Source organism: Bufo bufo, chromosome 7, assembly GCF_905171765.1.
Source record: "Bufo bufo chromosome 7, aBufBuf1.1, whole genome shotgun sequence".
Lineage (NCBI taxonomy): Eukaryota > Metazoa > Chordata > Amphibia > Anura > Bufonidae > Bufo > Bufo bufo.
Window position 1 is genome coordinate 81,140,802 of NC_053395.1, and position 17,661 is coordinate 81,158,462.

Below are 17,661 nucleotides of genomic sequence, written 5' to 3' on the forward strand. Positions count from 1 at the left end.
ACTTCTCAAATATCACTGTGTGTGTCTCCTATAGAATATATTTAACTGACATTTTTAATCGTAACAAACAACGATTTATACAGGAAAATCATGACGATTAACAAGGTTGCCCAAACTTTCGCATCCCACTGTATAAAGAGACAATTCCTTTTATTATGAAAACATATAGATGAGGCTTACAAACATATAAAAGTAGTGAGTTAGAGCGAGTGCATTAGTGGATTTTCATAAAGAGTTGATGCCAAGATTTTACTTAACCTTACAGCCAAGAAGCACTTCAGGCCTATGTTCCTGTTGCTAAGCCATATTTAAACTGTCTGGAGAATCTATAAATTGCCTGCTTTCTTGTGCCACTTTCTTTAGCCCTGAACTAGCTAGTTTTATCAATATCAATATAAATATTGCTAGTTTTAGCAATATAAATCTTTATAGTTGCCACTTTATTACCATTAATGGGGTTCTGCAGTTTGTTTTAACTGATGATCTATCCTCTGGATAGATCATCAGCATCTGACCGGCGGGGGTCCGACATCCGGGACCCCCGCCGATCAGCTGTTTGAAAAGACAGCAGCACTATTGCAGCGGCGCGGCCTTCTCACTGTTTACCGCTGGCCCAGTGACATCAAGACTTGTATCAACTGGCGTGGGCACGGCTAAGGTCCGTTCACTTGAATATTAACTTAACATGTATGTAATAAAAATAAAGGTAGGAAAAGGGTGACCAAGTATCAGAAAATAACCAGCATTTATTTCTAATGAGATACAATACAATTAACTTTCCAGTGCTTTACATAATCCTTTTTTCCAATTACAATGGATGATAAGGTGTTGAATAACAGACTATAATATGTTTAATTTTTTATGTTGTCCATGGCCCATATTGATAAGGTTATCACATGATTATTGATTTATACTAATTTAGATTTGATTATGCTTAGTTTATGCCAGACTTTCCAATATACTAAGTATGGATAGAAGTTGTTAGTGTAATGGCATGGTTTTCAGTAGAAAGCTGATTTAAATTATTTTTATACTGAAATCATTCTATATCATTGCAAACCATCTAAAAGCAAATTACAATCTTCTTGTGTTGGCGTGCCTGAACACTATATACTATATAGAAACATAGAAACATAGAATGTGTCGGCAGATAAGAACCATTTGGCCCATCTAGTCTGCCCAATATGGGGCATATTGTTAAGCACTATGCTCCTTAAAGGGGTTGTCGGGAAATAAAATTTTCATTGATGCCTACAACCCATTCAAAGATTTATACTTACCTGCTCCCCACTGCTCCCTTTGAAAATGTGTTATAGGGAAGCATGAATCTGGAGAAGGCTACAAAGGCATTGCCAACGACCTGGGTGCACATCAGACCATGATTAGACAAAGTATCTAGAAATGGAGAAATTTTAGGACTATTGGTCCTCTTCCTAGGAGTGGGCACTCCTAGGAATAAAAATAAATACTGAAAATACTTAAATATTACTTTGTAATAAATACATTCCCAAATAATTTTCATTATTTATAATGGCTCATTTTGCCGGTAGAGCAATCATCAGTAGAATGAAAATGGCCACCGTCCTATTAGCACACAAAAAACCTGATCACACAGAAGTTACTTTAGAAAACTGAGGTAAAGAGCTGCCTCAGCCTCCTGTCTGCTCTGCTTGTGCAGTGACCAGGAATGGGTACGCTGATGCCACTTTAATGCAGTGGCAGGGTTAGGTGGATAATATTCTGTATTTGTCGTGACGCCAATTGCAGCATGCACAGGGTACTATCCCAGGGCATCCCAGACTAGGAATGCCAGAGTGGCGTAATGGCCTATAATGTCTCTATAGCTTGATGTTAGTTGTGTCATGGTGTCTCCTACCTGGGTACGGCCGGACTCCTGGCTTCTGGCTCACTTGCAATAAATTTGAGTGTAGTGATAGTAGGAGTCATAGAAGAATTGGCAGAATAAATGATGTCCAGACCTATAGATGAAGTTCAAACGTTTCTTTACTTGAAATAACTTGCATCCAAGAAGTATACAGCTTTGGTCTCTTGGTCCCAGCAGGTTTAGGCAATCATTGGCAGGAATGGGTACTTCTGCTTTAAATGTGGAGCTTGCAGGATAAAACGTCTGCTTGGTAGCTCTGTAACTATGGCAGGATTAGCTTCTGCATTTTTTCTGGTACCTTCTGCTGTGTGGGGATAGACTAGCTGAGGAGGATTTGGCTTCTCCTAGGTCTCTGGACTTATCTCACAGATGCTTTCTCAGGGAATGCTTTTTTCCTGTAACTCTGTAGGTTGTCTGTAGTTTCTGCTTTCCTCATCCAGCAGAGCTGAAGGTGCTCAGACTGGAAATATTGCCAAGTCTCAGCCGAGACTAGGTCCTTGCTGTCTTCTCTATGCATGGGAACTCCACACCCACAACCTAACCCTAGCAGGGGGTGGGCTACACTCCTCTCTAACTTTCTTCTCCACCCATGCTGCAGGATGTGGGACCAGCCGACCTCTCCACAGAGGGGGGAGCTAAGCTGGAATAATCCATTCCAGCTCAGATACACTAAACTGTAGCTCGTACCTGCCAATGGGTTGCTGCCACCTACTGATAACCAGGCAAATTACATGAACAATTGCATTTAACATGACTTTGTATGCACATTTGTGGAGGACATAATATAAATTACATCAGATCACAGATTAAAGGCTCTTAGAAGATAGTAGCAGGGTAGAGGCGTGTAGTAACACAACTCAGACACAACTTGTCAGGGATTAGGATCCTAAATACAGATGATAAGATCTTCAGCTTAATCTCTGTAGGAATGGAGTTCATGAGGAGACATGAAGTACAGAGAGGAGGCTAATGGTGTGGCTAATGAGTGGCAGCTTTATTATCACAGCCATACATTACCACAGTCTGTCCCAGGGGTGGACTGGGAACTTAAAGTGGTCCTGGAAAAAACCCTAAAAGTGGCCCCATGTTTTAGGGGGGTCCAAAGTGACAGAAGGTGAGGCAACACAAGTAGGCGGGGTGAGAAATATCATAGCGCAATATACAGTCCCAGCAGAACAATATACCACAGTGCAGAAAAATATATTGCTCCAAAAGCTGTCCCTCTGTGGGGACCATCAATAGCTGCCATTTTCTGTCCTCCTCCTCCATTTGTCTCTGATTAACATATGGGGTAAGGGGCTTAACAGTTGAATTAAAGATGGCATGTGTGATCGCTGGACAGGTACATGAGTGCCTGATTCTCACAATGTTACTGCTGAGAGCTCAATATATACCTGGCCAGCGGCAGAGTGGAGGGCTTTTGTGGCCCCCTGGGGCATCGACCCACCAGGAAATTTCCTTGTAAGGTCTATAGCCAATTAAACCCATGGTCTGTCCTGTCCGTCCTCTCTGTACTTCATCTGTCTGCTTATGAACTCCATTCCTACAGAGATTCAGCTGAAGATCTTACCAGTTGCATTCAGGACCATAATCCCTGACAAGCAGAGCAGAGAGGATGATGAGGCAGATCTTTATCTCAGTGTTGTGAAGTAACGTGTCCTGCTGTGTGATTAGGACAGGTTTTGTGCGTATTAATAGAATGGTGGCCATTTTACTTCTCCTAATGATTGCTCCCGAGACGAAATGAGCCATTATAACTAATTAAAGGTATTTGGGAATATAGTTATAATAAAGTAATATTTAAGTATTTTCAGTAATTTTATTTTATTAATTCCCAGAAAACCCCTTTAAGGAAAGCTTTTGAGATCTGTTCACATGGGGCAGTACTGCATGGTGGCTGTTGTTGCTGTGCCTGTGGGTGGGTGGGGCCTAGAGTCAGGGTGGTTTGGTCCAGGGGGGTTGCTTGGCTGCTGGGTCTCGTCGCATGTAGGTGCTGTTTTGCAGCGGTAGTGGTCATGATGTGGTGCTGTGTCAAAGTAGAGTGGAGACTCGCTCAAAATAGGGCACCTTCATGTGGTGAGTGAGCCTGTGCATTTTGATCAAAAAGTATACAAAGAGCCTCATTCACATGTTTATAAATGATGCTGAGAAGCAATTGATCAGTGCACGTGGATGTGCAATCTCTGTTTTTTTTTCTACAGATTGGCTGAAGCACATTGAGGATACCTGCACACAGAATATCCATATAAACTTTTGCGCAGATTTCTCTGCTTTTCTGCACCAAATCCACACCAAAATGCACAGATTCCTCTCCACTTGTTGGAGAGGATTGCTAAAATGAATCTACAGGTCACTAATTTCAAGGGTTCACTTACGTTTTCTCCATGCAATGCGGATGTATACTCAATGTGTACAATAAAATACATGAGCGGTACAACTGCATGTGTGTGCTTAGTTTAGTTAAATGGTGTTTGTCCATAATTGTAACTTATGGCAGATTTACACTAGACTATCATCGTATGAACTCTCCATGTACATGTGTCATCAATCAACTGATGAATGAGTGAACACTTGTTCATCTGGTGAATTCACTGTTTGTGTAGCTATGGGCAGCAGACTGTACTGTGTCAACAGCGATCGGCTACTGTGGGGATTCGCTCTGGTAGTTAGGACTAGCGGATGCAGTATAGAGGCAAAGTACACAGTTCTTGAATCAGACAGCGGAGTTTATTAATACATTGGTGTATAACAAAATGCAGATAAGCTGTATCACAAAATGCAGGTGGCTTGGTGTTCACACACAAGGAAAGTCCATAAACAATAAAAGTCACCTTTTCTCCAGGGTGTTAATTCACACCCTGTTAGCAGTTCAGCCTTATCAAGTCCATAGGCAGCCTGTTCGCCTTTTGAGGGGCCAAATTCCAGCACAGCCCTCAGTTCACAGCACACAGACTCCTGAGCTCCACTGTCAGAGGGAGGTAAATCCACACATCTGGCAGTGCTGGCTGGTTTTTATGCCTGGCAAAACCCGGCCTGGAACATGAGGAGTAGTCACCCACCCAACACTTTGACTACTCCCAGTAAGAGCCGTCCCAGATCAGCTATGACAGCCATGCTAACTCTCAAGGTGTCAATTAGCAATAGCTGCTGCTACATAAAATACCAGCTCTTACTTCACCGAGGCCAGGAACCTCGGTGACACATACCTTCCATCCACGATGATTCCAGGTACCTTCTTACACTACCCAGAAACAAAGAATCTGTATTCCTGCATGCAGCTCTCATCTCCTCTGATGAGCAGGCAATTATCAGAAAGGAACGGTTCCTTCTCAGTCATTGCCTGCTCAGTCGTCTCATGTAACTGCGCCTTTAGATAACAATCAGACCACATTTTATAATTAATCAATGCAGAAATCCAGATAATTCCAAAGGATTTACTTACTTTTTCTTGCAATTATATGTCAGGAATAGCCACAAGCTCAGTACCACAAGCTCAGTACCTTCAAACCTAAAGGGGTTATCTGCATTTAAAAAAATAATAATAATGTTCTCCCCTCCATGTGATTAAGCGCTTTAATACTGATAATATTGAAAATATTCCTACCAGGCCACCGCTGCACTCCCAGCACTCCTCAATGTAATTACATTGCGGGCACTTCCTTGATCACATGCCATACATTCTACACATGATCCTAGCCCAGTTACAACCTACAATTTACGCAGGTTGCGCCTGTGCAATCAGGCAGCCTCGAGCACTGACTATTCACAGTGCCCAAGGCTGTCTGAGTACAAAGGCACAGCCTACATAAATCGAGGGTTGTAACTGGCCTAGTGGCATTTGCCAAATGTACGGCATGTGATCAAGTAAGTGCCTGCAAGGTAATTACACTGGGGACCACAGGAAGCGAAGTGCTGGCCAACATTATCATTGTGAAAGGCCATTTACACATTTTTTTATTATTGCATTGTACTCGTTTTTAGCTAAAATCATTTTTTCTATTGTTTGTTATTAATAATTTGGAGCCCTTTTCTTTACATAGACTTGAGACTCTCCAGTGGCCTGCTGTCTGTTTTCACTCTATTTTGTCAGACAGCTCAGCTGATGGCTCCTTCTCTCTGATCTCTGACCTTTTAAACATTCAATATTCTAAGGTCTTATCTTAAATTATCTTAAATTAAGTACTATTAGCACAATTCATGTTCATTAACCACTTAATTTCAGTAAACAGTATAGTTCCTATTCACTCACATCATACTGATATCTTAAAAATGGTGAAGAACTGCAACACAAAATGCATTAGAAAGTAGTAAAAATTTTCATAATATAATGATTAAAATGTAACTTTCATCTCATTGAATTTTACAATCCATCCTTAGATGGCGGCAGATGTGCAGTATCAAATATATTATAGCTACAAATGCTCTATGAGCTTGCAGATTTAGTGTCTTTTCTTATTTTCTCCATGTAACTTCTCTACATGGCATACATATCAAACCATATTCTCTCTATTCTCCCTGCTGCTGTCCTCTGAATAAAAGGCTGAGTAAGAATAACTGCAGCATCATCCCCCTCCTCCCCTCCCCTGTCTATGCTTTTTTAATGATTAAGGCTACTTTCACACTTGAGGTAGCCTTTTCCGACAGCCTGCCGGATCCGTGCCACCGGAAGTTCACCATGCTGCTGGAAATCCACTCTGGCCCCATTCACCATAATGGGGGCGGGCTGGAGGTCTAGCCGCAGAGCGGCAAACATGCCGAGAGGCGGACGGACAAAAAACGCAGTGTGCTGTAGATTTATTCCGACTGCCTCTCGGTATGTTTGCCATGCTGTGGCGGGACCTCCGGCCCCTCCCCATTATAGTGAATGGGTCCATAGCGGACTTCTGCCACCATGGTGGACTTGCGGTAGCACAAATACAGTAGGCTGTTCTCCCGCTGGAACAGCCTGCTGGAAAAGGCTACTGCAAGTGTGAAAGTAGCCTAGGATTTTCAAAAATATGCAAAGTCTGTTGGTAGATAAAGTGGATCTACAGGCTGACAAGATAGGGAAGAGGCTATTTCCAGAACTATGCTACATCTATGACAAAGTAATGTAATTGACTTAGCAATGAGTAACAGGCATAGCTCGTTGTTTTACTATTTTTTGTCAAATTAAATTTGCAGTAATTGTTCGTGCAACACTGCGAGTTCATTGTTCATGATCATAGTTATTGGTGCCTTACACTGAGCAATTAACTAGATGTTTTCTTCATGTCAAATTCCTAACTAGATAAGCAATACAAGAAAAGTACTTGAAGGTAAAATGTTCAGGCAGGTTCTCCCACAACACTGGTTTACATGAGCTTTGGACTGATAAGTGATTGATAAGAAATGAATATAAAGATTTCTCAGTGACAGCCAGCAGATAGCAGATCCCAGCATACTGCCAATACATCACCATGCAAACCCTTAAGTCTGCAATCATATTTTTAATTTTTTCGACCATCATTTTCTGTAAGCCAATTTTCAGGAATGGAAAAGCTGCTCACAACAAGCTGCTTGTGATCTCTTTTGATGGATTTCGTTGGAATTATGATCAAGATGTGGATACTCCACTTCTAGATTACTTGGCAGAAATTGGTGTAAAGGCAAAATATATCACCCCACCTTTTGTGACAATGACATCGCCATCTCACTTCACCACAATCACTGGTAAGTCTCAAAATCCAATAGAGGTATTTATATCATTTCGGAGCTTCAGAAAATGTTCACCAAGATGTAATATACTAAAGTATACGATCCATAAGCCTTTATATGCAAAAATCTAAAAGGTTATTAATGTAGTAAAATGAACATAAAGATCTGTGATGAACCGCATTGTGCAAATTTCATCATTTTACCAGATGAGCAGGAAAATATTTCACTGAATGACATGGATAAGGTTTATAGAGCATTTGTAACGAATGATCATCTGCGTGCTTTAGCCTAATTCACACATCAGTGATTCACGGACATGTGCAGAAGACAGCACACGTACCCATTTATTTTAATGTGTGTTTTCACACATTACTGTTTAAGCACGGTTCATGGGTCTGTGGTTTTAGCACGGAAACATGCCCTATTTTATCTATGTTTACGGATCCATCACACCCATTCTAGTCCATGGGTCCAAGAAAAAAATAGTTGCCACCCGTGTTTCATACGGGTTTCAAGGACCATTAAGAGGAGACTCTGAAAATTTGTTTTCAGCTGTGCAGTGTCCATGGAACACGGATGACACACGGGAAGCAAAAACGGACACATGAACCAAACATGGATTCTTCACAGAAATCTTCATGGATGAATCATTGACAATCTTATCACAAATTGAATCACGGACATGTAAATGAGGCCTTACTGTGACCATTATACTGTAGGTATTTATACAGCTCAGAGTTTGCTTTTACTAATAATAGCAGTGTATAAAATATACAACTTTTATATGACATAGCAGTATAGGACTGTATGCTGGTTTTGTCATTCTGACTAGAAAATTAATGTGGCTGACTAGAATCCATACTGGTGTGGAGTGTGTTTACACATGAACTACCCCAGAACAGGGTACTTGCTCAATTGTTTTTGACATTTTATGTTCTGATGTATTCTATTACCTGTATAATTATATATGGATTAGTCAGGGTTAACAATCCTGACTCTGACCTTGTAGGAAGCTAGGAGATGGACTTAAAGAGGACCTTTCACCTGGAAAAACATTGTGAACTAAGTATGCTGACATCGAGAGCGGCGCCCGGGGATCTCACTGCACTTACTATTATCCCTGGGCGCCGCTCCGTTCTCCCGCTATGTCCTCCGGTATGTTCTCTCACTAAGTTATAGTAGGCGGTGTCTGCCCTTGTCCTGTGGGCGTCTCCTTCTCCTAGGCTGCAGCGCAGGCCAATCGCAGCGCACAGCTCACAGCCTGGGAGAAAAAAACCTCCCAGGCTGTGAGCTGTGCGCTGCGATTGGCCAGCGCTGCAGCCTAGGAGAAGGAGACGCCCACAGGACAAGGGCAGACACCGCCTACTATAACTTAGTGAGTAAAGATACCGGAGGGGATAACGGGAGAACGGAGCGGCGCCCAGGGATAATAGTAAGTGCAGTGAGATCCCCGGGCGCCGCTCTCCATGGCAGCATACTTCATTCACAATGTTTTTCCCGGTGAAAGGTCCTCTTTAACCACATCAGCCCCCAGTGCTTAAACACCCTGAAAGACCAGGCCACTTTTTACACTTCTGACCTACACTACTTTCACCGTTTATTGCTCGGTCATGCAACTTACCACCCAAATGAATTTTACCTCCTTTTCTTCTCACTAATAGAGCTTTCATTTGGTGGTATTTCATTGCTGCTGACATTTTTACTTTTTTTGTTATTAATTAAAAGTTAACGATTTTTTTGAAAAAAAATGACATTTTTCACTTTCAGTTGTAAAATTTTGCAAAAAAAAACGAGATCCATATATAAATTTTGCTCTAAATTTATTGTTCTACATGTCTTTGATAAAAAAAAAATGTTTGGGTAAAAAAAAAAAAATGCTTTGGGTAAAAGTTATAGCGTTTACAAACTATGGTACAAAAATGTGAATTTCCGCTTTTTGAAGCAGCTCTGACTTTCTGAGCACCTGTCATGTTTCCTGAGGTTCTACAATTTCCAGACAGTACAAACACCCCACAAATGACCCCATTTCGGAAAGTACACACCCTAAGGTATTCGCTGATGGGCATAGTGAGTTCATAGAACTTTTTATTTTTTGTCACAAGTTAGCGGAAAATGATGATTTTTTTTATTTTTTTTTTTCTTACAAAGTCTCATATTCCACTAACTTGTGACAAAAAATAAAAACTTCTATGAACTCACTATGCCCATCACGAAATACCTTGGGGTCTCTTCTTTCCAAAATGGGGTCACTTGTGGGGTAGTTATACTGCCCTGGCATTCTAGGGGCCCAAATGTGTGGTAAGGAGTTTGAAATCAAATTCTGTAAAAAATGACGAGTGAAATCCGAAAGGTGCTCTTTGGAATATGGGCCCCTTTGCCCACCTAGGCTGCAAAAAAGTGTCACACATCTGGTATCTCTGTATTCAGGAGAAGTTGAGGAATGTGTTTTGGGGTGTCATTTTACATATACCGATGCTGGGTGAGATAAATATCTTGGTCAAATGCCAACTTTGTATAAAAAAAATGGGAAAAGTTGTCTTTTGCCAAGATATTTCTCTCACCCAGCATGGGAATATGTAAAATGACACCCCAAAACACATTCCCCAACTTCTCCTGAGTACGGAGATACCAGATGTGTGACACTTTTTTGCAGCCTAGGTGGGCAAAGGGGCCCATATTCCAAAGAGCACCTTTCGGATTTTACAGGTCATTTTTTACAGAATTTGATTTCAAACTCATTACCACACATTTGGGCCCCTAGAATGCCAGGGCAGTATAACTACCCCACAAGTGACCCCATTTTGGAAAGAAGAGACCCCAAGGTATTCGCTGATGGGCATAGTGAGTTCATGGAAGTTTTTATTTTTTGTCACAAGTTAGTGGAATATGAGACTTTGTATGAAAAAAAAAAAAAAAAAATCAGCATTTTCCACTAACTTGTGACAAAAAATAAAAATTTCTAGGAACTCGCCATGCCCCTCACGGAATACCTTGGGGTGTCTTCTTTCCAAAATGGGGTCACTTGTGGGGTAGTTATACTGCCCTGGCATTTTCCAGGGACCCTAATGTGTGGTAAGTAGGTAAATGACCTGTGAAATCCTAAAGGTGCTCTTTGGAATATGGGCCCCTTTGCCCACCTAGGCTGCAAAAAAGTGTCACACATGTGGTATCGCCGTATTCAGGAGAAGTTGGGGAATGTGTTTTGGGGTGTCATTTTACATATACCCTTGCTGGGTGAGAGAAATATCTTGGCAAAAGACAACTTTTCCCATTTTTTTATACTAAGTTGGCATTTGACCAAGATATTTCTCTCACCCAGCATGGGTATATGTAAAATGACACCCCAAAACACATTCCCCAACTTCTCCTGAGTACGGCGATACCAGATGTGTGACACTTTTTTGCAGCCTAGATGCGCAAAGGTGCCCAAAGTCCTTTTAGGAGGGCATTTTTAGACATTTGGATACCAGACTTCTTCTCACGCTTTGGGGCCCCTAGAATGCCAGGGCAGTATAAATACCCCACATGTGACCCCATTTTGGAAAGAAGACACCCCAAGGTATTCAATGAGGGGCATGGCGAGTTCATAGAATTTTTTTTTTTTTTGGCACAAGTTAGCGGAAATTTATATTTTTTATTTTTTTCTCACAAAGTCTCCCGTTCCGCTAACTTGGGACAAAAATTTCAATCTTTCATAGACTCAATATGCCCCTCACGGAATACCTGGGGGTGTCTTCTTTCCGAAATGGGGTCACATGTGGGGTATTTATACTGCCCTGGCATTCTAGGGGCCCTAAAGCGTGAGAAGAAGTCTGGAATATAAATGTCTAAAAAATTTTACGCATTTGGATTCCGTGAGGGGTATGGTGAGTTCATGTGAGATTTTATTTTTTGACGCAAGTTAGTGGAATATGAGACTTTGTAAGAAAAAAAATAATAATTCCGCTAACTTGGGCCAAAAAAATGTCTGAATGGAGCCTTACAGGGGGGGTGATCAATGACAGGGAAGGTGATCAATGACAGGGGGGTGATCAATGACAGGGGGGGTGATCAATGACAGGGGTGGTGATCAATGACAGGGGGGTGATCAGGGAGTCTATATGGGGTGATCACCACAGTCATTGATCACGCCCCTGTAAGGTTTCATTCAGACGTCCGGATGCGTTTTGCGGATCCGATCCATCTATCAGTGCATCCGTAAAAATCATGCGGACATCTGAATGGAGCTTTACAGGGGGGTAATCAATGACAGGGGGGTGATCAGGGAGTCTATATGGGGTGATAACCACAGTCATTGATCATGCCCCTGTAAGGCTTCATTCAGACGTCCGGATGCGTTTTGCGGATCCGATCCATCTATCAGTGGATCCGTAAAAATCATGCGGACGTCTGAATGGAGCTTTACAGGGGTGTAATCAATGACAGGGGGGTGATCAGAGAGTCTATATGGGGTGATAACCACAGTCATTGATCATGCCCCTGTAAGGTTTCATTCAGACGTCCGGATGCGTTTTGCGGATCCGATCCATCTATCAGTGCATCCGTAAAAATCATGCGGACATCTGAATGGAGCTTTACAGGGGGGTAATCAATGACAGGGGGGTGATCAGGGAGTCTATATGGGGTGATAACCACAGTCATTGATCATGCCCCTGTAAGGTTTCATTCAGACGTCCGGATGCGTTTTGCGGATCCGATCCATCTATCAGTGCATCCGTAAAAATCATGCGGACATCTGAATGGAGCTTTACAGGGGGGTAATCAATGACAGGGGGGTGATCAGGGAGTCTATATGGGGTGATAACCCCAGTCATTGATCATGCCCCTGTAAGGCTTCATTCAGACGTCCGTATGCGTTTTGCGGATCCGATCCATCTATCAGTGGATCCGTAAAAATCATGCGGACATCTGAATGGAGCTTTACAGGGGGTTGATCAATGACAGGGGGGTAATCAATGACAGGGGGGTGATCAGGGAGTCTATATGGGGTGATCAGGGGTGATCAGGGGCTAATAAGGGGTTAATAAGTGACGGGGGGGGTGTAGTGTAGTGGTGCTTGGTGGGACTTTACTGAGCTACCTGTGTCCTCTGTTGGTCGATCCAAACAAAGGGGACCACCAGAGGACCAGGTAGCAGGTATATTAGACGCTGTTATCAAAACAGCGTCTAATATACCTGTTAGGGGTTAAAAAAAACACATCTCCAGCCTGCCAGCGAACGATCGCCGCTGGCAGGCTGGAGATCCACTCTCTTACCTTCCGTTCCTGTGAGCGCGCGCGCCTGTGTGCGCGCGTTCACAGGAAATCTCGCGTCTCGCGAGATGACGCATATATGCGTGACTGTGCGCAGGGCTGCCACCTCCGGAACGCGATCCTGCGTTAGGCGGTCCGGAGGTGGTTAAGTCCACCTCTAGTTCAGTATGTTAGTCTACTGTTGGATGAGGAAGAGAGAGGAGCCATATGTGCTCACCCCTCAGAGAAACTGGGTCTGAGTACCAGGGAATCACAATCTCTGAGATATTTACATCAATAAAGCCATCTTTACTCCATAGTACTCCAGGAAGAGAAAAAGTACTAGAAGGTCCAGAACCTGTATGGCTGAGCAGTGCAGTCAGAAAGGCATTCGCTTTTTAAGGGCTCACGCACATGCGGTCCCCAATGCACAGACAACATCCGTGCGGATTCCGCAGACAGGTCCAGACCCATTTAACTTGAATGGGTCCGTGATCTGTCCGCACTGCAAGAAAATAGTGCATGCACTACTTTTTTGCGATGTGGAGTCACAGAAAGAAACCCCAACGGAAGCACTCTGTAGTGCTTCAGTGGGGTTCCATGCCTCCATACCGCACCTGACCTTCCAGATTGAGGACCCATTCAAGTGACAAGGCCAGTGCCCGTATATTGGGGACCCTCTGTTTGCTGTCCGCAATATGGCTGTGTGCATGAGGCCTAAGGCTGATAAAGACGTTACTGCAGTGAGAGGGACATTGCTAATACACCCTTCCACACTTTGACGCAACCCTAGCCAGCCATATCCTAATCCTGCACCCCACAGATGAGAATTACAGACACAATTGCAAGAGCCTTATTACCAGTCTTAGATTCTGCACAGAGAGACTTTGGAAAGGTAGACACAGGGAGTACTTTAACCCCATCATTGCTCATACCCATATATTTGCTATCAGGGAAGATTAGCACTGTGAATTGTGTGGAACTGTGTTTGATACCCTTGGATGTACCACAACTCTCAGTAGGTACTTTAGTAAAGAGAGATTTGTCTATTTTCTATAACTGGCCTGGTTACTGACTCCAGCATCATTCGCTGGCCATAGCACCTCCTGCCTTGCAAGCATAATAGACTCATAACACCAAGGGCACCACAACTACCACCAGGCAGGAGTCCCAACATCACTGTGTGACCTGAGGGGAGAAAGGTTGTGCCCTTCTGTATATGCAGAGCCACTAACTCTTCCTTCATGTGCTCCGCTCCTCCTGGGCTGCAGCAAACAAATTTCCCAATTAAATAGAGGACCTTTAAACCTAGGAAAAAAAATTAAAAAGTATACAGGAGATAATCTTGTCCCAGCTGTTTCTGAATCCTGCAAAGAACACATAGGTTAATCTCCTATTGATAGCTTCATCTTAATCTCAAGACCATTAAGTGGTGGAATTTAGCAAAGGGTGTGGGACTTAACAAGCTTTATGTACTACTTCAGACATAGTACGTCATGGAGGCTGCTGCTCCAGTCAGTTGTCAAACAGTCAGATACTTGGCAGTGAGGAGGAGGAACATGGATGAGCTACAGGGTCACACAGCAAAGATCTTATATAGTTCTTATTTTTAAATGTAATATGAGATAAAATGGGACCAAAGATGAGGAGGAGATTAAGGGAGCAAGATATACAATAATGTATTTATAATGTAATCACAGAGCAGGGAAGATTAATCCCTGTGAGACACTCCTGATGGAGATTATTTTATGCACAATGCTTTCTGTAAGGAGTCTATACTAAAGAGCCAGTGCTGTATAACTGAGAAAATGTTTTATTTAGGGGAGCACACCTCAGTAATATATCATCTAATGGAACTTGGCACAATTATTTTCAGATGGAATCATAAGCATATAGAGAAACAGTATGACCCTCTAGACCAGGCGACCCACCAAAGCTTGCCAGTTTTCACACTCGAGTGTATCCACCTAGTGCAACTCTCCCTTATACTCCTTCCCCTAAAGCAAGCATAAAGAAAGACTTGCCTGAAGTAGGGTCACAGTAGGGTGTTCCTTGCTTCTACCACCCTTATCCCATGCTCAGAAGATTCCCAGTCCCATGCTCTTCTCTTCAGGCTATGCTGGCTGGCTATTCATATTCTGAGGTGTGATGCCCCTAGGAATTAGTCACATAAGTATCAAATGTAGTATGGAGGCAGCAGAGGCATAGGTTTGGACTACAAAATAAATAGACAAGACGACAAAATTAAATAAGACCAAAAATCAGAAGCCAAAAGTAATAAAGAATGGACCTCAGACCAGACTCCAAAAATTATAGACCTCAGACCAGACAACCTAAATAAATCCGATCCCACACTAAATTCTAACCTCAAAATAAATTCAGTTCCCGAATCACAGAGAAAGAAAAAAAATCACACCTCAGACCAGACCATGGCATTTACATACTGCTGCTCATTCCCAGATTCTATTTACCCCGTGGACAAATTTGGCCCCAAAGTGATCAATGACCGGCCTGATTTTGTACAGGCGGTCATAGGCAGGATCACTTTGGGGGGGACATGCTGCATTATCTGAATAATGCAGGCATTTCCAGATGTCCTCAAACCGGGAGCTTGTCATGGCCGTACTGTAAAGTGGGGCCTGGTAGAGGACGTCCCCACTCCAGTAATGCCTGACACTAGGTTTCTTGACTAGGCCCATATGCAGCACGAGGCCCCAAAATGTCCTCATCTCGGCTGCACTGTCCGGAGTCCAGCCACCGAGCCTAGCCAAAAAGGAGCCCGGGTGTTGAGCAACAAACTGTTGGGTGTACAGGTTTGTTTGCTCTACAATTAGATTTACAAAGTGGTCACTGAAAAAAAGACAAAAAAAGTCGTATTCAGTGAAGCCCACTGTGGAAATCTGGATTCCTGATTGGCCTTTAAAATCAGGAATCACGGGCTCATAACGCTCTGGGGTACACCAGACAAGTTCACCGGCAGGGGGCTCTGGTGGATTTAACTGGTGGGCCGGAAAACGAGTACGAGCCCCAGAGCTGCTCGTACTAGGGTGGGCCACAGGGTCCCTAGCATGGCGGTCCCCTTGCTCCGCCTGGCGGCGTCTCCGCCGCCTTGGGGGCTCATCATTATCGCTAGATGATGAGGAGGACACGGATGACAAAAGGAAAGTAGGGTCATCCTCGTCCTCACTGGGGCTCTCGGACTCTGAGGCAAGCTAGGCGTATGCCTCCTCGGCCGAGAACATCCGGAGGGCCATAGGGGAGTGTGTGTCTGCGTGTGCGTGTAAATCTTTATTTGGTGTGCGTGTGTGTGGGGGCACGGGTGTTCGCGAACTCACCCTAAACCTAACAGACAAAGAAAAAAAAAGACTAACTAAAAAAAGGGGAAAAAATGTGAAAAAAATTATTTAAAAAATTCTAAATCGCTGATCAACCGTCCGAAGTTGATCAGCGGTGGGGTGTGCGATGAGCTAACAGTGGCCGGACGCTAAGAGTGTCGGCAACAGTGAGCGTACGGACAAAACAAAAAAAAAACTGCCTGTGCTGTGGACCCCAGACACCCAAATTAAGGTGATGCAACCAAAACAGTTTTTTTTTTCTTTAACTAACTTTCCCTAAATATCCCTGCCTAATCTAACTTGTCCCTAGCCTTTCCCTAAATACCTGGTGGTGCTGGGGGTGCTGGGGCACAGATGGGGTGCTGGCTTGATCCTGGGCTCTGAACAGATGGGGGGTGCTGGCTCTGAGACACGTGCAGCGCTCCTCTCTCCTCGGGCTCCGGACTGAAAAGGAGGAGGAGAGGAGCGCTGCAATGATTTGAACCTCCCGCCCGCCCAGCCGACCAATGAGAGCGATCCTGAGAGGTGATGTCACCATCACCTCTCAGGATCTAAGAATAGTGATTGGTGGTGTATTATCACACCACCGATCACCATCCTGTTTCGGGTTATCGGGTCCCCAGAGACCCGAATAACCCGGAAACGCAGCAAACCGCGGGTCTGAATTGACCTGCGGTTTGCTGCGATTGCCTACACGGGGGGGAGGGGGTCACAGGACAGCCCATCGCATTTACCCAAGGTGCCTTCTCAATGATTTGAGCAGGCACCGGGTTCCAATCACCGCCCGCCGAGCGGCGGTGATAGGAAATACGCTCTATGTCCGGGACAGGTTAAGTACATCTAAGCCTTAAGGTTATTCTGAAGATTTGATGCTGAAATTTCTGCAACAGAAAATTCATTCATAAATCTGAATCGGGTTGTTCTTGCAGCATGTGAATGCATTTCTGCAAGCCTCATTCAGAAAAATGGGACAAATGCAGAAATGTTTGCAACAACTCTGCTGCGCATGAGTACACATTACCTCAAAGGTTTCGTCAAGTCATGAAATGTTTAATGTGTGAGCTACTAGAAATTGATAGTAAAAATGAGGCCGAACTACTCGATTTACCTTCTTGTGTACAGTGCTGCCCATAATTATTCATACCCCAGGCAAATTTTGACTTAAAGTTACATTTATTCAACCAGCAAGTAATTTTTTGACGGGAAATGACATAGGTGTCTCCCAAAAGATAATAAGACGATGTACAAGAGACATTATTGTGGGGAAAAAAACATTTCTCAGCTTTTATTTACATTTAAGCAAAAAATACAAAATGTTCCGCACTGTGGAAAATCTCAGAGGACGTGGTCGGAAGCCAAAAGTGACACCTGTGCTGGCCAGGAGGATAGTTAGAGAGGTGAAAAAGAATCCAAGGATCACCACCAATGATTATGGGCAGCACTGTATGTACAGTCGTGGCCAAAAGTTTTGAGAATTACATAGATATTGGAAATTGGAAAAGTTGCTGCTTAAGTTTTTATAATAGCAATTTGC

General features: G+C 43.4%; 1 protein-coding gene across 1 annotated transcript in view; it reads left to right on the forward strand.

The window, feature by feature from the left end:
* The first annotated feature begins 6,882 nt into the window (after nt 1-6,882).
* ENPP7 (ectonucleotide pyrophosphatase/phosphodiesterase 7) overlaps nt 6,883-17,661 on the forward strand; it is a 77,902-nt gene continuing 67,123 nt past the window's right edge. The window contains exons 1-2 of the mRNA XM_040441457.1: nt 6,883-6,972; nt 7,384-7,576. Of these exons, the coding sequence (XP_040297391.1) occupies nt 6,883-6,972; nt 7,384-7,576 (283 nt within the window). The remainder of the gene's footprint in view (nt 6,973-7,383; nt 7,577-17,661) is intronic.